The following is a 21,024-nucleotide window of genomic DNA, read 5'->3' on the forward strand; positions in this document are numbered from 1 at the left end:
GAAAAACGCGTCCCTATCCACTGTACACTGCAGAATTTCAGGCTTCATAGTACACCTCCCAATAATACTTAATTGTATTACCTCAACCCTACACCCAATCCTAACCTTACTAGCTTTCTCGAAGAACTCATGTTATTTTAGAAAGCTTAGCAATCTGTAGTTTTTAAACGCTTCACATGACCAAATACAAAGCATATGCACTGACATTAAAACCAGTTAATTCAGGATCAATTGTGAAATAGTTAGATAGATAATTAGATAGATAGATAGATAGATTATTCGCGGAGGGCAGCGCACTAATGATACTGCGTGTCAATCAACGTCATCGAAAAAGGAAGTGCTCGGCCGCTTCTGAAAGAAAAAAAAAACTACAACCGGGTTAGTATGCAAAAACACAGCATGTAAACAAACGCTACTGTAGCCTGCTTATGTGACAGACGTGCATGGATCACACGGGGGAGTGGCAGCAAATTATTTAAAATCATAGAACAGTAAAACCTGCCTTTTGTGTGTCGCACTTTAAGTGCTAATAAACCCAGAAAAAAAAAAAAATTGGGCAGTGTGTGAATCAGGACCGCTGGTGGCGTGTCTGTTTGCTTATATTTTATTTTATTTTTTAGCGACATGTTACGAACCAAGCTCGTATGCTACAGACAGGCGCTGTTGGTAAGTATGCAGCATTCCACTTATTTATTTGTTGTCTTCGTACGTTATTTTTTTTAAATACATTTTAATCTTGTTGTAAACACGTTTTTTATTTATATATAAATTGTGTTGCTTATTTCCATTTTACATCCGGAAAAAAAAGGGAAAGTGGTGTGCACGTTTAGCACGTGCGGGAAGCACAGCAGCCAATGTTAGAAATTAAGGAAGCATGCACAGGTCTCCACACGTACACACTGAGTATAGATTCGTGTACGATAGATACTGTGGTGTCTTTTGATCGGCATGCATATCTGTGTAACTTAATAGTCGCATCAATAATATTATATAAATATATTTAGAGAATGTCACAATAGTGTACTGTATGCTTTGCTTAGTCAGCGTTTTGATGATTCTGTGGTTTTAATATCTAGAAAAGTTTCCCTACAGTATACGCCCAATTTAAATACGCCTCTTGGAAAAACAATGGTCTTGTATAGACACTTCTGGGTGTAGTATGGAGTAGGGCACACATTTAGTAAAGAGCTTTGGCAGAAAATGATTTATTGTCATAAAGCTGGAGAAGGATACAAGAAGATTTCCAAGCATTTGAGTATCCCAATTTCAACTATTGTTTCTATTATTAAGAAGTACAAGACTCATGGTACTGTCGCAACACTCCCTCGGTTTGGAAGAAAGAAGGTTCTTTCACCAAGAACAAGTAGAAGAATTGTGAGGAAGGTTAATAACAATCCGAGATTGACTGCCAAAGATATTCAAAGTGAATTGGCTGCAAGTGGGACTGGGGTTTCCATTTCAACCATAGGTCGAGTATTGCATGGTGAAGGTCTCAATGGTCTTAGGCCAAGGAAAAAGCTACTCTTAGGAAAACATCACAAGGACAATTGCTTAAAGTTTGCAAAATGGCATTTGAATGATGGATACGAGTTCTGATCAAAGGTTTTGTGGTGATGAATCGAACTATTTGGTCACGCTGATAGTCGCTGACGTTTGGAGAAAGTCTGGTGAGGCGTACAAAGAAAAGAACACCATACCTACTGTCAAGCATGGAGGTGGTAATATCCTTCTATGGGGCTGTTTTTCCTCTCATGGCACAGGAATCCAATTCATGGTAAAATGGATTCCACAGCATACCAAAAGATATTGGCCAGTCATCTGAAACCCTCCGCTACAAAACTTGGTTTAAAGCACAACTGGATGTTCCAACGCAACAAGATCCAAAGCACACGTCAAAATCTACTTCAGAATGGTTAAAGAAGAATAAAATCAAGGTTCTGGAATGGCCTGGTCAAAGTCCCGATCTAAATCCGATTGAGAATCTTTGGTATGAGTCGAAGAAGGCTGTGCACAAGAGAAATCTTCAGAATTTGAATGAACTGGAACAATTTTGCGTTGAAGAATTGTCAACAATCACTAAAGAATCATGCCAAAAGCTCACTGACAAATATCCTAATCATTTAAAAGAGGTTATTGTTGCTAAATGTGCATCATTTAGCTATTCATTTAATTTTCCTTGTCGGTATGTCTACTTTTGAATTAGCATTTTTGGAGTTTTACAAAAAAATTGCTGAAATAAATAATTATAGACATCTATTTCTTAACTTCTTTTTTCCTCATCCACAAAAGCAAAACTTTTGCTACAAGATTTTTCCTATAATTATTTGTTTGAGAAATTTCTAGAAATTATATATTTCCGTTGGGGTATGTAAACTTTTGACTACAACTGAATGCTATTGAAATGACCCGGAGTTTGAACAATCAGGCCCCTGCTACATCTGCTCTGAATTAACTGAGTTGTTCACGCAGCTATAAAGGAAGACCACTTTATTTAACATTAAAGTGTGGCTCCTGATCTCTTCTGTAATATACAGTGAGACCTCTTGAGATTCACGCCATGGCTTCAGCGTGCTGTACAGTACAAGCATGTTGTAACCGTGTTGTTTCTGTCTGTCTCTCTCCAGTTTGGGGGATGGGGGAGGTCGATGAGTTCAGTGCCCCCCCAGCCCGTCCCCCCCCTGTCTCAGACCATGTCCCGCTACCTGCGTGCCCTGGAGCCCCTTGTTACCCCCCCTGAACTGGAGGAGAGTAGAGAGGGGGTGCAGGAGTTATCTAAGAGGGGGGGCCTGGGGGAGCGGCTGCAGAAGAGCCTGGAGAAGAGGGCTCAGCGCACACACAACTGGGTAAGAAACAGTAAGGCTCTTTCCCTCTCTGTCTCTGTCTCTCTGGTTAAGAAACACTAAGGCTCTTTCCCTCTCCCTCTCTGTCTCTCTGGTTAAGAAACACAGACTCTCTCTCTCTCCCTCTCTGTCTCTCTGGTTAAGAAACACAGACTCTCCCCCTCTCCCTCTCTGTCTCTCTGGTTAAGAAACACAGACTCTGTCCCTCTCCCTCTCTGTCTCTCTGGTTAAGAAACACAGACTCTGTCCCTCTCCCTCTCTGTCTCTCTGGTTAAGAAACACAGACTCTCTCCCTCTCTGTCTCTCTGGTTAAGAAACACAGACTCTCTCCCTCTCCCTCTCTGTCTCTCTGGTTAAGAAACACAGAGGCTCTCTCCCTCTCCCTCTCTCTCTAGTTAATAAACACTGACTCTCTCTGTCTCTCTGGTTAAGAAACACTGACTCACTTCCTCTTTGTCTCTCTGGTTAAGAAACACAGAGGCTCTCTCCCTCTCTCTCTCTAGTTAATAAACACTGACTCTCTGTCTCTCTGGTTAAGAAACACTGAGGGGTAGATGTACTGAAGTGTTGCGGCTGTCACAATAGTCACAAACCAGTTGAGTCGGAAGTCTAGGGTGAAATGTACTAAACATGTGCAATGCTGCAATTGCGACACTTACAATTGCATCAGTTTGTTCAGAACTTTTGAAAGCATGTTTTAAACAGTCGCAGTTGTTGCTGGCATTTCCCAGTGTGTTTTTTTCTCGAGCGTTGCCAGTTGTGCTCAATTTTTGAGTTGAACAACCTGTTTTCCTGTAAAAACAGGATGTACTTTACAGCCTTGAAAACAAATTTCTATGACATTTCTAGTTCCCCCAACGCGTTGGGAGCAAAAGACTGCACACATGTGCCACTAACCCCTCCAGCTCATTCTGAGCATCTGTATAGGAATAGGAAACACACCTATTCTGTCAATGTGCAGGTGCTTTGTAATTGTGCATAATTTAGCACTGCACCACTGACTAACTTAAATTAAAACTGACAGTATACATTTGGCTTACAGGCTAATCATGATAATACGAATTAGTGGTATAATGCAAAATTAGTTGCTGGTCCCTTGAAATTCGAATTAATGAGAATTGGCTGGCCTGTAAGTATCCGAACTTGTAAATGCAGCAACATGGTCTATTTTGTCTTAATTGTCTAGGCTACCAAGTACACCAAGTTAATAATAATTTTAAAAAAAAATGCTAAAATCATTTAGTTTCAATTTAAAATATATTTTTTTGCATTGCACACCAATGTGTACAATGCAGCAGCATGATTTATTACCGGTAGCGTAGTGTACAGATTTATATTTTTGTTCATATGTAATGTTTAGCCTGCCCAAAACATATTAGTGTTATTTCAGTGCAATGATTTATACATTTAAAATACATTGAGCACTATAAATATATGTGTGTGTGATTTTATTGTATTTTTTAAAACCCAACACCTCCTTATGTCGGATGAACATATCCGGTTTAGCGAGGGGCTACTGTATGATTATGAAAAGCTTTTTGATAGAAACACATTTTTTTATTTGGGGGTGAAGGGCCCCACTATGAATCTGATGGGATTAAACTGCCTTTCATTATTTATTTGAAAAAATGTTGCACGACTCTCACAATGCTAGAGATCTTGCTAAGATGACGAACAAATATTAAATTAGTATATTGCGGCTCTCTTTATTAACATATTTTCTCTCAGTACATACGACAAAATGTATACTTTGAGAATCGCTGCAAGAGAAATGCAAATTGCGGTATGTTTGCGCTGCGACTGGCTCATTTTATTTATTTATTTGTTTATTTAGCAGACGCCTTTATCCAAGGCGACTTACAGAGACTAGGGTGTGTGAACTATGTATCAGCTGCAGAGTCACTTACAACTACGTCTCACCCGAAAGACTGAGCACAAGGAGGTTAAGTGACTTGCTCATCTTAGTGCATCTACCCCTGAGACTCTCTCCCTCTCCCTCTCTGTCTCTCTCTCTGTCTCTCTGGATAAGAAACACTGAGATTCTCTGTCTTTCAGGTTGTTTTGGTTAGTGCCTTCATTATGCATAACTCTTACCTTTGGTGCACTTCCATTCACAATGCAGTTCTCAATTGTGCAGTTTGGAAAGAAACACATGTTACAGCAAACATGTCATTTCATTTTTTTTAAACATCTTGTACTAAGCTAAAAGGTAAAAGAAAGTTCTCAGTTTGCATGCATTGCCATCCAGGAAATCTACCACTGCTGCACTTCCTAGGTCACCTGTGTGATGTCATCGGGGGTCAAGGCCGTGTTAAAATGGCTTTCACCTGAAGTTTCTCTTCAGTTTTCACCTGCCATAGACAAGCTGGCTGGGCTAGATCAGTGTCTGCAAGTAAGAGCCAGTGCCCTCTAGTGTTGATTTTCCGGGCAGTGCACTGCTGCCCTCTAGCTGCCCTGGCGGTTTCTGCACCCAGTCTTGTGAAATGCTGCCCCTGCCCTGTGTTTCTCAGGTGTCCGACTGGTGGCAGCACACTGCCTATCTGGAGAGCCGCTTGCCCCTGCCAGTGCATTCGAACCCGGCCATGGCTCTGCCCCAACAGGACTACAGCAACTGGAAGGGGCAGCTGGGGTAAGATCCGGGTGCTGTCTGCCACAGAGTAAGAGAGGGGTAGGAGGAGTGAGTGTGTTTGAAGCTGCTCTGGAGGAATCGCAATTTAATCTAAATCAAGTGGAGATTATTGTTTTGTTCCCCGTTGTTACGACTATTGAGGGAGAGTAGAGTTGCTCCCTGGCTCTATAATCGTGGTGCACTTTAAGATTGATTCATCACAGATTCAAGACAAGACTAGTATGGGGACATCTTTTTGAGACTCTTCTTGACAAGTCAATTTCAGCTGCTCGGTGCCTGAAGTCTGTCTGTCTGTCTTTTTACCTCCAACCTGTTCATCAGTCCAGCAATGCTTGATTGGATCCAGAGCTGGGAACAGACAGCCTGTGCACTGAGATGGTGTAGACCAGTATTTCTCAACCCTGGTCTTCAGGGACTCCTGCGTCTTCTGAGCTCTCAGTTACTTCACTAAACCCTTAATTGAACTAATAATTTGCTTAATCAGGCCTTTTGAATGGTTTTCAGCTCTTAAACAGCTGGAGATTTCAAGTTAACTGTGCAATTGTATAAGTCACCTGAAATGTGCAACTTTTTAGGAGCTGAGAACAATTTAAAAAGGTCTAATTAGGCAAATTTCATTTAAGGGTTTAGGTAAGGAATTGAGAGCTCAGTTGAAATGAAAACCAGAAGACACAGGGGTCCCTGAGGACCAGGGTTCAGAAGCACTGCTACAGACCAAGAGAACCACTATCTCCACCCAAGTCGTGTTCAAGCACCGAGTCAGAATCAGCCGTGACTGCATTAGGGTTGCCATCTGGAGCCACACTTTGACAGGTCAGTTTGTTTGCAGTTTAGAGAGGTGAGTTGAAAAACCTGACCAGGCTTACTGTCCCGAGGTTATGGAGCCAGGGGGGAGCCCTAAGGGAGAGACAGGTGTGTGGCTTCAGTCTTAAGGGAGATACAGGTGTGTGGCTTCAGTCCTAAGGGAGAGACAGTGGTGTGGCTTCAGTCCTAAGGTAGAGACAGGTGTGTGGCTTCAGTACTAAGGGAGAGACAGGTGTGTGGCTTCAGTCCTAAGGGAGAGACAGGTGTGTGGCTTCAGTCCTAAGGGAGAGACAGGTGTGCGGCTTCAGTCCTAAGGGAGAGACAGGTGTGCGGCTTCAGTCCAAAGGGAGAGACAGGTGTGCAGCTTCAGTCCTAAGGGAGAGACAGGTGTGTGGCTTCAGTCCTAAGGGAGAGACAGGTGTGTGGCTTCAGTCCTAAGGGAGAGACAGGTGTGTGGCGTCAGTCCTAAGGGAGAGACAGGTGTGTGGCTTCCCCAGGTTTTAAACCATCTGGAAAGACAAATGCTGTCTGGGTTTGTTGTTGAGTTAATGGAGAGTTTGTAATACAGAACTACATCCCTCCCCCTCCCTAGTGTTGTCAGAGCAGTCGCATTTCCAAGCTCAGTTCATGGTTTTTGAGTCTAGTTTCTTATTTCCCTGTAGGTTGCTGGTCCCCCTGCTCGGTAGCATCTGTGCTTGTTTGTTAATATCAGAACCGTGCTGCATGCAAGGGCAGCTGTGAAGCCCTGGAGAGTGCAGGCTGACCAGCCACCAAATTGGAGAATGTTGTGTAAAATGAGACAGTCCCCCATTCTGCACTCTACCCCAGACCTGGGGGTGAAGAACAATTGTAATTGTGCAATTCGTAATTAATTGCACTCCTGTATAATTGTAATTAAAGCATCTAATTCATCAGTTACACATTATTGTTATACAATTGTTATTCTTGTATTTTAAACCACTTTTAGTGGCCCCATTTGTTTGGGGAAAAAAATATATACAGACGTGCTCAAATTTGTTGGTACCCTTACAGCTCATTGAAATAATGCTTCATTCCTCCTGAAAAGTGATGAAATTAAAAGCTATTTTATCATGTATACTTGCATGCCTTTGGTATGTCATAGAATAAAGCAAAGAAGCTGTGAAAAGAGATGAATTATTGCTTACTCTACAAAGATATTCTAAAATGGTCTGGACACATTTGTTGGTACCCCTTAGAAAAGATAATAAATAATTGGATTATAGTGATATTTCAAACTAATTAGTTTCTTTAATTAGTATCACACATGTCTCCAATCTTGTAATCAGTCATTCAGCCTATTTAAATGGAGAAAAGTAGTCACTGTGCTGTTTGGTATCATTGTGTGCACCACACTGAACATGGACCAGAGAAAGCAAAGGAGAGAGTTGTCTGAGGAGATCAGAAAGAAAATAATAGACAAGCATGGTAAAGGTAAAGGCTACAAGACCATCTCCAAGCAGCTTGATGTTCCTGTGACAACAGTTGCAAATATTATTAAGAAGTTTAAGGTCCATGGAACTGTAGCCAACCTCCCTGGGCGCGGCCGCAAGAGGAAAATCGACCCCAGATTGAACAGAAGGATAGTGCGAATGGTAGAAAAAGAACCAAGGATAACTGCCAAAGAGATACAAGCTGAACTCCAAGGTGAAGGTACGTCAGTTTCTGATTGCACCATCCGTCGCATTTTGAGCGAAAGTGGGCTCCATGGAAGAAGACCCAGGAGGACTCCACTTTTGACAGAAAAACATAAAAAAGCCAGACTGGAATTTGCTAAAATGCATATTGACAAGGCACAATCCTTCTGGGAGAATGTCCTTTGGACAGATGAGTCAAAACTGGAGCTTTTTGGCAAGTCACATCAGCTTTATGTTCACAGACGAAAAAATGAAGCGTTCAAAGAAAAGAACACCATACCTACAGTGAAACATGGAGGAGGCTCGGTTATGTTTTGGGGCTGCTTTGCTGCGCCTGGCACAGGGTGCCTTGAATCTGTGCAGGGCACAATGAAATCTCAAGACTATCAAGGCATTCTGGAGCGAAACGTACTGCCCAGTGTCAGAAAGCTCTGTCTCAGTCGCAGGTCATGGGTCCTCCACCAGGATAATGACCCAAAACACACAGCTAAAAGCACCCAAGAATGGATAAGAACAAAACATTGGACTATTCTGAAGTGGCCTTCTATGAGTCCTGATCTGAATCCTATCGAACATCTATGGAAAGAGCTGAAACTTGCAGTCTGGAGAAGGCACCCATCAAACCTGAGACAGCTGGAGCAGTTTGCTCAGGAAGAGTGGGCCAAACTACCTGTTAACAGGTGCAGAAGTCTCATTGAGAGCTACAGAAAACGTTTGATTGCAGTGATTGCCTCTAAAGGTTGTGCAACAAAATATTAGGTTAGTGGTCCCATCATTTTTGCCCATGGCATTTTCATTTGTTTTATTATTTACAATTTTATGTTGAATAAAAAATCAAAAGTAAAGTCTGATTTCTATTAAATATGGAATAAACAATGGTGGATGCCAATTACTTTTGTCAGTTTCAAGTTATTTCAGAGAAAATTGTGCATTCTTCGTTTTTTGTGGAGGGGTACCAACAAATTTGAGCACGTCTGTATACAGGGACCAGCACCGTGTCGAGTGGTGACGGACATTTAAAAAAAAAAACAAGAAGTCTATAAAATTTCCGTGTGTGTGCTTGTTAGACGTGTTCACTGCCACGGACATGCGTGTCTGTGTACAGGCAAGTTGCCGACCCCTGGTTATATAGTAAGTTTCTGTTTTTATACCCGTGGTTTATTGCTTGTTTATTTAGAATAAGCAGCATGAAAATGTTAATGTGGGTAGTTGTTTATATTACTGTTTAGTATAATTGTAATTACTGCAGTATAATTGTAACTCATTTTAATTAAACAAAACAGCTTTGTAATTGTAATTTCAGCAAACTATTCTGCTGTAACTGTAATTATAACTGACCCCCAGTCTGCTGCCCGCAGAGATATCTCGAGGTGTTTCATAATAGATCAACTGTGAGGGATGTGAGCAACTATATTAGCAGCAGTAACAGGAAAGCAGAAGGATCTTAGTAAGGTTATAGAAGTTTGCCTCTGATAATCTCTCAACAGTCTGTCTGTCTGTCTGTCTGTCTGTCTGTCTGTCTCTCTTACAGGTTTGCAGCTAAACTCATTGCAGGAGTTCTGGATTTCAAAGCAAAGATTGACAAGTATGTATTGAGCAGCAGAGAGCACAGCAGAGAGTGAGGGTCCACACATCTGCTGAGTATTTCAATCAATGGCTTGCATTCCTTTAAATGGGAGGCAGTGACAGTGTTGCTTGCACTGATAAGAGGTTAAAGGTTAAAGGTGGGGGTGGCAGTAGTAAGGTTGCTAGTGTTATTAAAAGGTTAGAAGATGCATTAGTTAGGACTCCTTTAAAGGGGGCGAGCAATAATGTTAATAGAGATAAGAGGTATGAAAAGGAGGAGGGGGTTAGTGATAATGCTGCCAGTACAAAGGAGAGGTAAGGGAATCTGTAAAGCCTTGGTGAGCACTCCCTTGAAGGAGAGCACTGACAATATTGCCTATACTGATAAGAGGATGGAAACTGGATTGTAAAGCTTTGGTTAGCACTTCTTTAATATCTCTGTCCCTCTGCCTCTCCTTGTCCTCTCTGCCTCTCTCTTCCCCTCCACTCCCTCTCTCCTCTCTCCTCAGTCACACTCTCTTAGTGGAGTATCTTCGTGGTCGGCCTCTCTGCATGGATCAGTACAGGCAGATATTTTCGTCGTGTCGTGTTCCGGGTCCCAAGCATGACCACGTGATGCACTTCGCTGGGGTGCGCCGGCCCCCCACCCACATCACCGTGGTGCGGAACTTCCAGGTAGGATCGGACCCCCAGCCTTGGACTACGGAATAGCAGCGTTCCCAAAACTTACAAACAGATCGGTCAGCCAAACCAGAGAGACCTAGAGGGAGAGCGTCTCAGTGTTTCTTAACCAGAGAGACAGAGAGGGAGTGTCTCAGTGTTTCTTAATGAGAGAGACAGAGAGGGAGAGAGTCTCAGTGTTTCTTAACCAGAGAGACAGAGACAGAGAGGGAGTGTCTCAGTGTTTCTTAATGAGAGAGACAGAGAGAGAGTGTCTCAGTGTTTCTTAATGAGAGAGACAGAGAGAGAGAGAGAGAGTCTCAGTGTTTCTTATCCAGAGAGAAAGAGAGGGAGTGTCTCAGTGTTTCTTAATGAGAGAGACAGAGAGGGAGAGAGTCTCAGTGTTTCTTAACCAGAGAGACAGGGAGGGAGAGAGTCTCAGTGTTTCTTAACCAGAGAGACAGAGAGGGAGTGTCTCAGTGTTTCTTAATGAGAGAGACAGAGAGGGAGAGAGTCTCAGTGTTTCTTAACCAGAGAGACAGGGAGGGAGAGAGTCTCAGTGTTTCTTAACCAGAGAGACAGAGAGGGAGAGCGTCTCAGTGTTTCTTAACCAGAGAGACAGAGAGGGAGTGTCTCAGTGTTTCTTAACCAGAGAGACAGAGAGGGAGAGAGTCTCAGTGTTTCTTAACCAGAGAGAACTAGAGGGAGAGAGTCTGAGTGTTTCTTAACCAGAGAGACAGAGAGGGAGAGAGTCTCAGTGTTTCTTAACCAGAGAGACAGAGAGGGAGAGAGTCTCAGTGTTTCTTAACCAGAGAGACCTAGAGGGAGAGAGTCTCAGTGTTTCTTAACCAGAGAGACCTAGAGGGAGAGAGTCTCAGTGTTTCTTAACCAGAGAGACAGAGAGGGAGAGAGTCTCAGTGTTTCTTAACCAGAGAGACAGAGAGGGAGTGTCTCAGTGTTTCTTAATGAGAGAGACAGAGAGGGAGAGAGTCTCAGTGTTTCTTAACCAGAGAGACAGAGACAGAGAGGGAGTGTCTCAGTGTTTCTTAATGAGAGAGACAGAGAGGGAGAGAGTCTCAGTGTTTCTTAACCAGAGAGACAGAGAGAGAGAGAGAGAGAGAGAGAGAGTGTCTCAGTGTTTCTTATCCAGAGAGAGAGAGAGGGTGTCTCAGTGTTTCTTAATGAGAGAGGGAGAGAGTCTCAGTGTTTCTTAACCAGAGAGACAGAGAGGGAGAGAGTCTCAGTGTTTCTTAATGAGAGAGACAGAGAGGGAGAGAGTCTCAGTGTTTCTTAACCAGAGAGACAGAGAGGGAGAGAGTCTCAGTGTTTCTTAACCAGATAGATAGAGAGGGAGAGAGTCTCAGTGTTTCTGAACCTGTTTTTCTAAATAAACACACTCGCAGCCCATGCTCAACACACATATCCTGAAAATAAGATATACAGCTACAAAAGGTTACAAGGCATAGACAAATTATGCTAGCATAGCCACACAGAACATGGTAATCAACATTTCATATCACAAGTGTTATTATAACTTGCTGAAGAACAAGTAGCTTCAGGGTTTGTTTTTTTACGTGGGAGTGTTATTTCTTGCAGTGTTTTTATCTGCCTCTCTGTCTCTGTCTGTCTCTCTCTCTCTCTCTCTCTCGCAGTTCTTCCAGTTGGAGGTGTATAACAGCGATGGCTCTCCCCTCACGGTGGATCAGATCCACTCGCAGCTGCTGAGGATCAGAAGCCAGTCCTGGAAGACAGACAAGGAGCCGATGGGGATCCTGACCAGTGAGCATCGAAACACCTGGGGACAGGCTTACAACACCCTGCTGAGAGGTACTGTCTGTATACACACTCACACACCACTGTCTATACACACACACAAACACACACACACACACACACACACCAGTGAGCACCAGAACACCTGGGGACAGGTTCACATTGTGTGTCTTTACAATGTGTGTGTGTGTGTGTATGTGTGTGTATATATACTCATTGTCAAGACACACACTGACAGTGCACACTCGGAGGCTCAAACCCAGTCTCTCTCTCTCTCTCTCTCTCTCCCCTCTCGCTCTCACACTCTCTCTCTCCCCTCTCGCTCTCACACTCTCTCTCTCCCCCTCTCCCTCTCCCTCTCTCTGTCTCTCTCTCTCTCTCTCTCTCTCTCTCTCTCTCTCTCCCTCCTCTCTCTCTCCCTCTCTCTCTCTCTCTCTCTCTCTCTCAGACAGGATTAACCGTGAATCGGTGCGTGCGATAGAGCGCGGGATCTTCACGGTGTGTCTGGACGCCCCGGTCATGCGCATGTCAGAGGAGCGCTACACCAGCCGCATGGCGGCTCAGATGCTGCACGGGGGAGGGACCTACTCCAACAGCGGCAACCGCTGGTTTGACAAGACACTGCAGGTGACGGGACAGGGGGCAGGAGACTTTCACTGCAACACTGTTTCAACCTCTGGACACAGATCCATTTTACTTACTGTATCCACTTCACAAACCATTCGATCTGATTTGACATTATTGTGCTGCCTTGTTTTTGTTCATAGAAAACTCTCAAGTCTGGTTCTATGTGTGATTCACTGCAACCCACTGATTCCGAGTGTGTAACCGCGTGCTCTCTTTTGCCCCCTGCAGTTCATTGTGGGAGAGGACGGCGCCTGTGGGTTGATCTATGAGCAAGCCACTGCAGAGGGGCCTCCCATAGCAACCTTAGTGGACCACGTCTTGGACTACTGGTGAGTTACTGGGAGCGTGGAGATCAGCACAGACTCCCCTAGAACTGAGTCTAGTGCATTAACCCAATAGCGCCACCTAGCCCCCATCAGAATTGCACATACTCTTTATTTATATATGTGCTCTGAGCACACTCTTAAACCCAGGGGAGACGTTTGAAGGAGGACAGAGATGTTCAAAACTCCTATAAGTGGTTTTGTTCATGCTCTGGGCCTGCCATATGTCCAGACAACTTTTTAATAATCAAGAAAATCACACAGACTCATTTAATTTGATGTTCTAACAAATCAGAGCAGTACAAGTGCTCTTTTCAGTTTATTAAATGCTTTAAATTGATCTAGTGCTTGCAAGCCACTTTGGATCCCTGCTAACAGGCAGTGTGGGCATCTCCAGTGCCTTTACAGGTATAACAGCATTAACACTTCAGTACAGTAATACAGATATAGTTATCACATGCTTAGCCCTTAGGCTAGTCATGCAAAAAGATAAAAACGCCCACCGCTAAATTCTAGAGCATCCAATATATCACTCTCAACAGCTAAAATATAAATCCTATACCATATAGCAATGCATTGAATATAACAGAGATGTTAAATTCAAATATATGCTTACCTTCCAGTATATGGAAGTGTAGTGTAGGATATATGAAAAATAAGAACTGTCTTCAAAAGGCAGAGACTTGTGAATATGACCAAACAGCAATCAGTTTTTCAGAGATCCTCAGAGCATGGATCACATCAGCTTGTGGTTAGCAAGTCGCGCGATACTTGACTGGGGTTTTACCTTTATTGAATATATCAGGAGTCCCAATTAAATATGATCATCAATCTACCTTGACAGTTCTTGTCTTTAATGATATATTCTAAAAGGATCTGATCAACTTATTATGTTACCTTTTCAGTGTGTTGTCAATGAGCCAGTTTAATTTCATATACAAATGTGTGTTAACAAAGTATGGGATAAAAAACTGTAGGGGTTTATCACAAGCCTTTGAAGAAGCATACAGTGGTCAGTTCAGTTATTTCCATTTAAATTTAAGCTGTAATAACCGTGTTAAATATAATAGCCTTATATTAACTTGTACCATGCTTGGACTAAAACTGACCTCTCTCTCTGTTTCTGAAAATTCCCCTGCACAAGCAGGATTCAGACATCCTGTTTACTTGAAACTCCACTGTAAGCACTCTTCCAAATTCACCGCATGGAGTCATTTTTTGGCCGATTCAAGAGACACCTGGCCGGTATCTTTTCAGATAATAAAAAAAAAAACTTACATCCTAGTTTTTATAACTCAGCTCTCGTTATTTTCTTATAATATAATGAGATACATACTCCTGTCTCTTAAAGCACCTTCCGTTGGTTATCATTCAAGGTTGGCAAATCCCGCTTTCAAGAGCCAACACCAATTTGTCATCTCCAACACTGCTTCTATTACAAGCAGGCAAAGGACGAGGTCACAAAATTAGTTATATTCCTTCAGCAAGTTTACTGTATACTAAAGGTGATTAAATAGTCTTTATTACTTTAAAGATAGGGAAGACCCTGTTTTTAAGTCTGACCAGCTTCCAAGAGTTTATACACTAATAACAAAGGCAAACAGACAAGCTTTTTTTTCTAATATTAACACTTGTTCAGTTTTCTTTATTATTTATGCTGGTTTTATGTTCTTTAAAACACAGTACAATTATTACAATATTCTGACAGTGTCCGTTAGTACTGAACTTCTTTAGTTTTTAACTGTAATAGGTTCTTTCAACAACAATAATGTTATTTGTATAACAGTTTAACTTTATTTTATAACATGTATTTCTAATTCACATACTTCAATATAGCAATCTATTTTATAAATTGTAATTGTATGTTACTCCACTGGTATACACAGAAGGCAAGAGGTTCATTTTAGTTAGGCACCTGCCTAGCAGCAAATGCAACCTTGAATATTAAAACTGCTCATACATTTACTTAATGTCATTGTATTAGGTTTCTTATTTATTTAAATACTTGTGTTCTTTCTTACTATAGTCAAACCTAGTTCGATTGCTTCTGGCATATTAACTGTGTTCCATAGAGTCTGCCATTCTGCTCTCTCTGGATCAGAATGTTTTGAGGCTCTGAGTCTAATTAAAAAATATGCTTTTGCCTGATAAGGGAGGTCTGGAACTTTCAGCAGGTCAGTCTGACCTTCAATGCAATGAACCTTCTCACAGATCTGCTAATAATATTTTCTAAGGGTTTTAAATTACAGTCAATACAATATTTGTTGCAGTTTCACAAATGTTCAATTTGTATCGCAAAGATCATCCTGCTTTTATTATTATTATTATTTATTTCTTAGCAGACGCCCTTATCCAGGGCGACTTACAATTGTTACAAGATATCACATTATTTTTACATACAATTACCCATTTATACAGTTGGGTTTTTACTGGAGCAATTTAGGTAAAGTACCTTGCTCAAGGGTACAGCAGCAGTGTCCCCCAGCTGGGATTGAATCCACAACCCTCCGGTCAAGAGTCCAGAGCCCTAACCACTACTCCACACTGCTGCCCTCTGCTTCCAGTAGCTGTGACAGTCTTGGGTCAGTTTCTGCTCTCAGTGAGTCAGTTTCTGCTCACAGGTGTTAGCTGGGCTCCCATCTCTACATTCTCATTCCCATCGTCAGTGGGCAAACACATTAACTGAATCTGGGTTCATCAAAGAACTGCACCTTCCATGCAAAAGGATCTAATGACTTATAGCACAAAAGGGACGTGCCAGAACCATCTGTGACACCCCGCAGATTAGAACCCAGGCCTCCAGAGGAAGGTGAAAGACTAGTCTAGTGCATTAACCCACTAGCGCCACCTAACCCCCCAGATTGGAACCCATGCCTCCAGAGGAAGGTGAAAGGCATGAACAAGAAGCTAGTAAACTAGCTCTTTGTCTGTCTGTATGTCTGTTTGTATGTCTGTGCAATATTAAATACTACAGTCTTTGTACACTGTTTTTTTTGTTTTTCAGTCAACACCCCGAGACAGTTCGATCTCCCATGGTTCCTCTGCCTCTGCCAAAAAAACTCTATTTTTACATCACGCCTGAAATCAAGAGAGACATTGAGCATGCCAAGCAGAACCTGGACATGTGAGTGACTGAGCTTCCTGTACAGAGCACGGTCAGGCAGTGCCAGCTCCTGTACTTCTGACACTGACCTTCACAACTCAAAGCTAGGGTCTTATCAGCTTCCTGGTTCTTGTTTTTAATACCATGTTTTGTTTGAATGCTATTTTGAGACTTGTGGACTCTTATCTCAGAAATAATTAACTTTTCAATGTCACAGGGAAATGTTAAGTTGGAACTGCCCCCTACAGGTGAAACTGTGCCTTTACAAGCAGGTGGGGGTGTGTACATAGAGCCCAGTTAGACAGGAGCTGAGACCCAGGGCTGAGTTTAAGCTGCTCTACACTGACTCCTACAGGAGAGACTGTGCCTTTACAAGCAGGGGGAAGGTTGTCATTTAAATGAAGTCTGGTTAATTTTTTTATATTTTTCAATCTCTTGCAGTCTAATAAATGACCTGGATATCAGATGTTTCACATTCAGGGAATTTGGGAAGAATTTTCCAAAAAAGTACAAACTCAGTCCGGATTCCTTCATCCAAGTTGCGCTGCAGTTGGCTTATTACAGGTAGCGCTTCTCTCTCTCTCTCTCTGACATCTCTAATATGAAATCTCTCTCTCTCTCTCTCTCTCTCTCTCTCTCTCTCTCTCTCTCTCTCTCTCTCTCTCTCTCTCTCTCAAATTCAAATTCAAATTCAAACTGGCTTTATTAACATGATAGGAGTGATCCAATATTTCAACACAAATGTTACATGCAATAAAATATAATGTCAATAACACACAATATCCATCCCTCCCTTTGCTCCTCCCCTCCTTAACACAATGTAAACAATATACCCCCCCCCCCCCCCCATCTAATTTAACAATAAACAGTGCACTTCTCCACACTGTCCCTCAGGCTGGGACAGGCACACACGTCCTGGACTGCCAGCTCTGCTGTCAGAGCCTCCTCTTCCAGCAGGATCTGCAGCTTCTCAGGGTCAGGCAGGTGTGGAAACTGGGTCAACTGACTTGAGAATTTATTTGGCAGTATTTGGAGCAGGACAGCAGGAAGTTCACCTCTGTTGCGACTTCTCCCAGCTCACAGTGACTGCTCTGTCTAGCCAGCCAGCTCTTTATATGGAGGTCTGTTTCAATGGCCAGGCTGTGGTCACTGAGTCTGTACTTTGTTAGGGTCTCTCTCTCTCTCTCTCTGTCTCTCTCTCTCTCTCTCTCTCTCTCTCTCTCTCTCTCTCTGTCTCTCTCTCTGTCTCTCTCTCTCTCTCTCTCTCTCTCTCTCTCTCTCTCTCAAAATCCCAATCAAAACACAAATCAGAGATGCAAACTGCACTTTAAAATGTGTACAAAACAACTCAAACTGCTGGCAAAGTCCTCAGGAATATGTGTGTGAGATGCAGTGTAGAACACATTTTATATGTAGATATTTTTTTTTCCTTAATCTTCATAACTTCTGAACACTTGGTTGTACTGATTTGAAAATGAGTGTATGGCTTTATAACGGGAGGATGAGTAAAAATGCTAAAATCTTTTTCAGTGTTATTAATAAATGTTTCAACTAGAAGCCTTTTTCAGTGTTTTTTAAAAGACATTGAGAAAGACTTCTAGTCAATAACTTTTGTCATTGAATTCATTGACCTTCATTCCAACAGAAGTGCATGCATGTGTCCACCGGGTGGCGCTGTGTGCTGTGTTAACCCTCCTCTCTCTTTGTCAGGATGTATGGGTGTCTGTGCTCCACGTGTGAAAGCGCCTCCCTCAGAATGTTCAGGGGAGGGCGGACCGACACCATCCGCTCAGCGACCAATGAGGCGCTGCGGTTCGTGGAGGTGATGGAGGACCCACAGGCAGGGGTAAGACCCATCTCAGTGCAGTGAGAGGAATCAGACTGTGTTTGTGTCCCAGACAGGGATACGAGTGAGACTGACTGACCTGATCTTAATGTATCTACAGGCTGAGATGAAGCTGGCATTGCTGAAGGAAGCCATTGAGGCTCACAGCACCTACACAGAGCAGGTAAGGAAGGATCCATCGTCAAACTATATTAATAAATAACCATCAAACACTAAATAGCGCTCAATTTAGAATTAACAGAAACCTAATAAGTTCAATGACAAAAGCAGGGACGGAACTAATGTTGCATAGTAGTTTGATCCATTCCTGGTTTCACTGTGAGTTTTTATTTAGACATTCCTGAGCTTGTTACCTATACATTAGGGCTAATCAAGCTAAAAGAAATTAGCGAAACTGCTATGCAACAGGAGTTATTTCCATCTCTGTAGGGATTCAGAAAGACTTCTCTTCAAAAAGTTTGTCATTGAACTTTTTAGGTTTCTTTTAGCATTTCTAAAAGCTGTAAGAAACATCTTCTGTGTACTGATTAAGAGCCGTATGTGCCCCTCCCTGTGAGACCTCTGTGTGAGCAGCACCCGCCACGGGGATCGGTCTGTGTGAACAGCACCCGCCATGGGGAGCGGTCTGTGTGAGCAGCACCCGCCATGGGGAGCGGTCTGTGTGAGCAGCACCCGCCATGGGGAGCGGTCTGTGTGAACAGCACCCGCCGCGGGGAGCGGTCTGTGTGAGCAGCACCCGCCACAGGGAGCGGTCTGTGTGAACAGCACCCGCCACGGGGAACAGTCTGTTAATACTGGGTGATCAGGGGTGCAGTAGAGGTGGGAATTATGGGGGTGGGTGGAAAAGGTGGGACATTTTTAATAACTTTACTAACACTAACTTTCGGAAAAAAGAAATAGAGAGAGAGGGGATATAATCTTGTTAACTCCACGGGGATACTCTTTTTGTCAATGATCCTCAGTTTTCCGAGTCGGGCAGAGAATAGAATTGGATCCATGCTGCCTGAATGAGTGATCATGTTGCTAGAATGAAGTGAGACTGTTAGTCTTCTGTAGGTCACTTTGCACCTTGAATGGGGCAGCTCGGGTCCTCATTTTATCATTTTTGTTGTGTTTTTGTTCAGGCACTCCAAGGGCAGGCCATCGACCGTCACCTGCTGGGCCTGAAGCTGCAGGCCATCGAGGAGGGACTGAGCGTGCCCGAGATCTTCATGGATACGTCGTACGCCATGGCAACGCACTGGAAACTGTACACAGGACAGGTGAGAGACTGAGACAGTCTCATTTATAGGTATGATGGAGGCTTTACATAAACCCTGCATGTTAAATGTATTGGGGACCATGACGTTGATGTCTGACCTACTATGGCTGTCGTACTGAAGTCATGTGATCATTTTGAAATTCTGCTGTATAAAAGCAGTACACGTTGTCTTCCTGAAGTTCTGTTACCGGTTCTGACCAGTACAAATGTAACCCTTTCACTGCTGCAGTGTTTTAATCTCTGGTCATATCAATGAAACAGACCACATGCTTTGACATTTACAGGTGTCTTAACAGTAGGTACACAGCTGTATTCTAAGATTCTCTCAATACAGCTACGTCACAGGTAATGTCCAGTTGAAATGAACCATTTCACTGCCAAGGTACTCCAGCCAATTCCAGTCAATGAGGCATATCTTTTTCACATATTCATTTTACTTTGTTTGCAAACCAGTCTCCCTTATAAAAGTTTATCAAGGTATTGTTGCAGATTTACCATGCTTTCATTGTGGTTGTAGTATGCATTTATCCTAGTTTACCATACAGTACCTCGCTATTCTATACAGTGCTTATCTATGCTTTACCCTGCTTTCACTTTGTTACACTTTGCTGTGCTTTTACTATGGGAATCATATTCATATCCTGTTGAGAACGACTCCTCTTGTATAGTCAATGAGCTCAGTGCCTCTTATCATGGAGCTCCTCTCCCCTTCCTCTAATCCTGTTGGGAAGCTTTCTAAGGGCTGATACGACATTCCCCTTGGATTGTGCCAACAGTTCCCTGTGTTGTTCTGCAGGTGTCGGCCCGTACGGACTGTGTCATGTGTTTCGGGCCGATGGTTCCGGACGGGTACGCGGTGTGCTACAACCCCCTCCCAGAGCACATCAACTTCTCAGTGTCGGCTTTCAACTGCTGCGCTGAGACCAACGCCGAGAAACTGGCGCGATCCCTGGAGCAGGCCTTGAGGGACCTGCAGGAGCTGGTACTGCCCAGGGAGGACTGAGAGAGCCGGGGTGAACAAACAAACTCAGCTCCACAGAGTGGGACCAGCGGGACCTCCGAAAAAATGACCATGGACATTTTTGGATTGATCTGCAGTGTTTATGCAATGTTTACGTGGTTAGCAGTGTTTGTTACTGGTGGTGTTAAAGGATTCCTCGCCAATTAAATAATGACATCACTCCTCTGGAATCCCTGTCTACAGGCAAACCTTTTTGCATCCAAAATTCCTCTCGTACGAGTTATGGACTTGTGGCCTGATTTTCAGGTAACTTAATTTGAGTAAGTCTCTCATCATCTAAAATAGTCACAGTTTTGCAGATTTTAACTTCAGTGAGCGAAACTGAACATTAAAATCCAAAAGCAAAATCGATTTTTATATGTTTTGAAATTGATACCAAAAAACTGCCCTTGGTTTGGAAGATACAGTAAGGAATGTATATAGACGAATAGTCATGCAATCATTTTGTATGTTGAATTTAGATTAGGAAACTGAGCTGAGGTGCAATGGTCTGGCTGTAATTTCTTTAAGAGATTCTAATGACCAGTTACTGAGTAAGAATTGCTGTCTGTAGATGACTCACCTTGACAGGTGCAGTATGTTTTGGGATAACCCACAACTACCTATGAGAACAAAATAAAATGAGGAGAAAGTACATTTTAATACAGTATTCCTTCTCAAAATGTACACATTGGGGAAAAGGGGCAAACTATGCAAAAGCACTTTATGAGTATTCTTTATTTGCATATAGATATGCGCTTACAAACCAGCACTTATGGAAAGTTTCATATACTGTGATTTGAGGCTACAGTGGTTCTTAAAATACAGAATAACATTGCTCAAAAGCTATTGAATAGCCTGACAGCACACTAAACATAATTGTATTGTGTATTCAGCTCAATAAAGAATTATAACACACACAGTTACTGACAGTGTC

General features: G+C 42.8%; 1 protein-coding gene across 1 annotated transcript; it reads left to right on the forward strand.

Moving 5' to 3' along the window:
- Window positions 1-375: 375 nt before the first annotated feature.
- Window positions 376-21,005, forward strand: LOC117433687 (carnitine O-acetyltransferase-like). The gene is made up of 14 exons (XM_059009029.1): window positions 376-666; window positions 2,625-2,843; window positions 5,351-5,469; window positions 9,460-9,513; window positions 10,004-10,169; window positions 11,807-11,981; window positions 12,376-12,554; window positions 12,783-12,883; window positions 15,882-16,001; window positions 16,422-16,544; window positions 17,691-17,826; window positions 17,927-17,989; window positions 18,951-19,088; window positions 19,884-21,005. Exons 1-14 carry the CDS (start codon window positions 625-627, stop codon window positions 20,088-20,090), a joined length of 1,842 nt encoding a protein of 613 aa, XP_058865012.1. The 5' UTR covers window positions 376-624; the 3' UTR covers window positions 20,091-21,005.
- The last annotated feature ends 19 nt before the right edge of the window (window positions 21,006-21,024 follow it).

Source organism: Acipenser ruthenus, chromosome 38 (assembly GCF_902713425.1).
Source record: "Acipenser ruthenus chromosome 38, fAciRut3.2 maternal haplotype, whole genome shotgun sequence".
NCBI lineage: Eukaryota > Metazoa > Chordata > Actinopteri > Acipenseriformes > Acipenseridae > Acipenser > Acipenser ruthenus.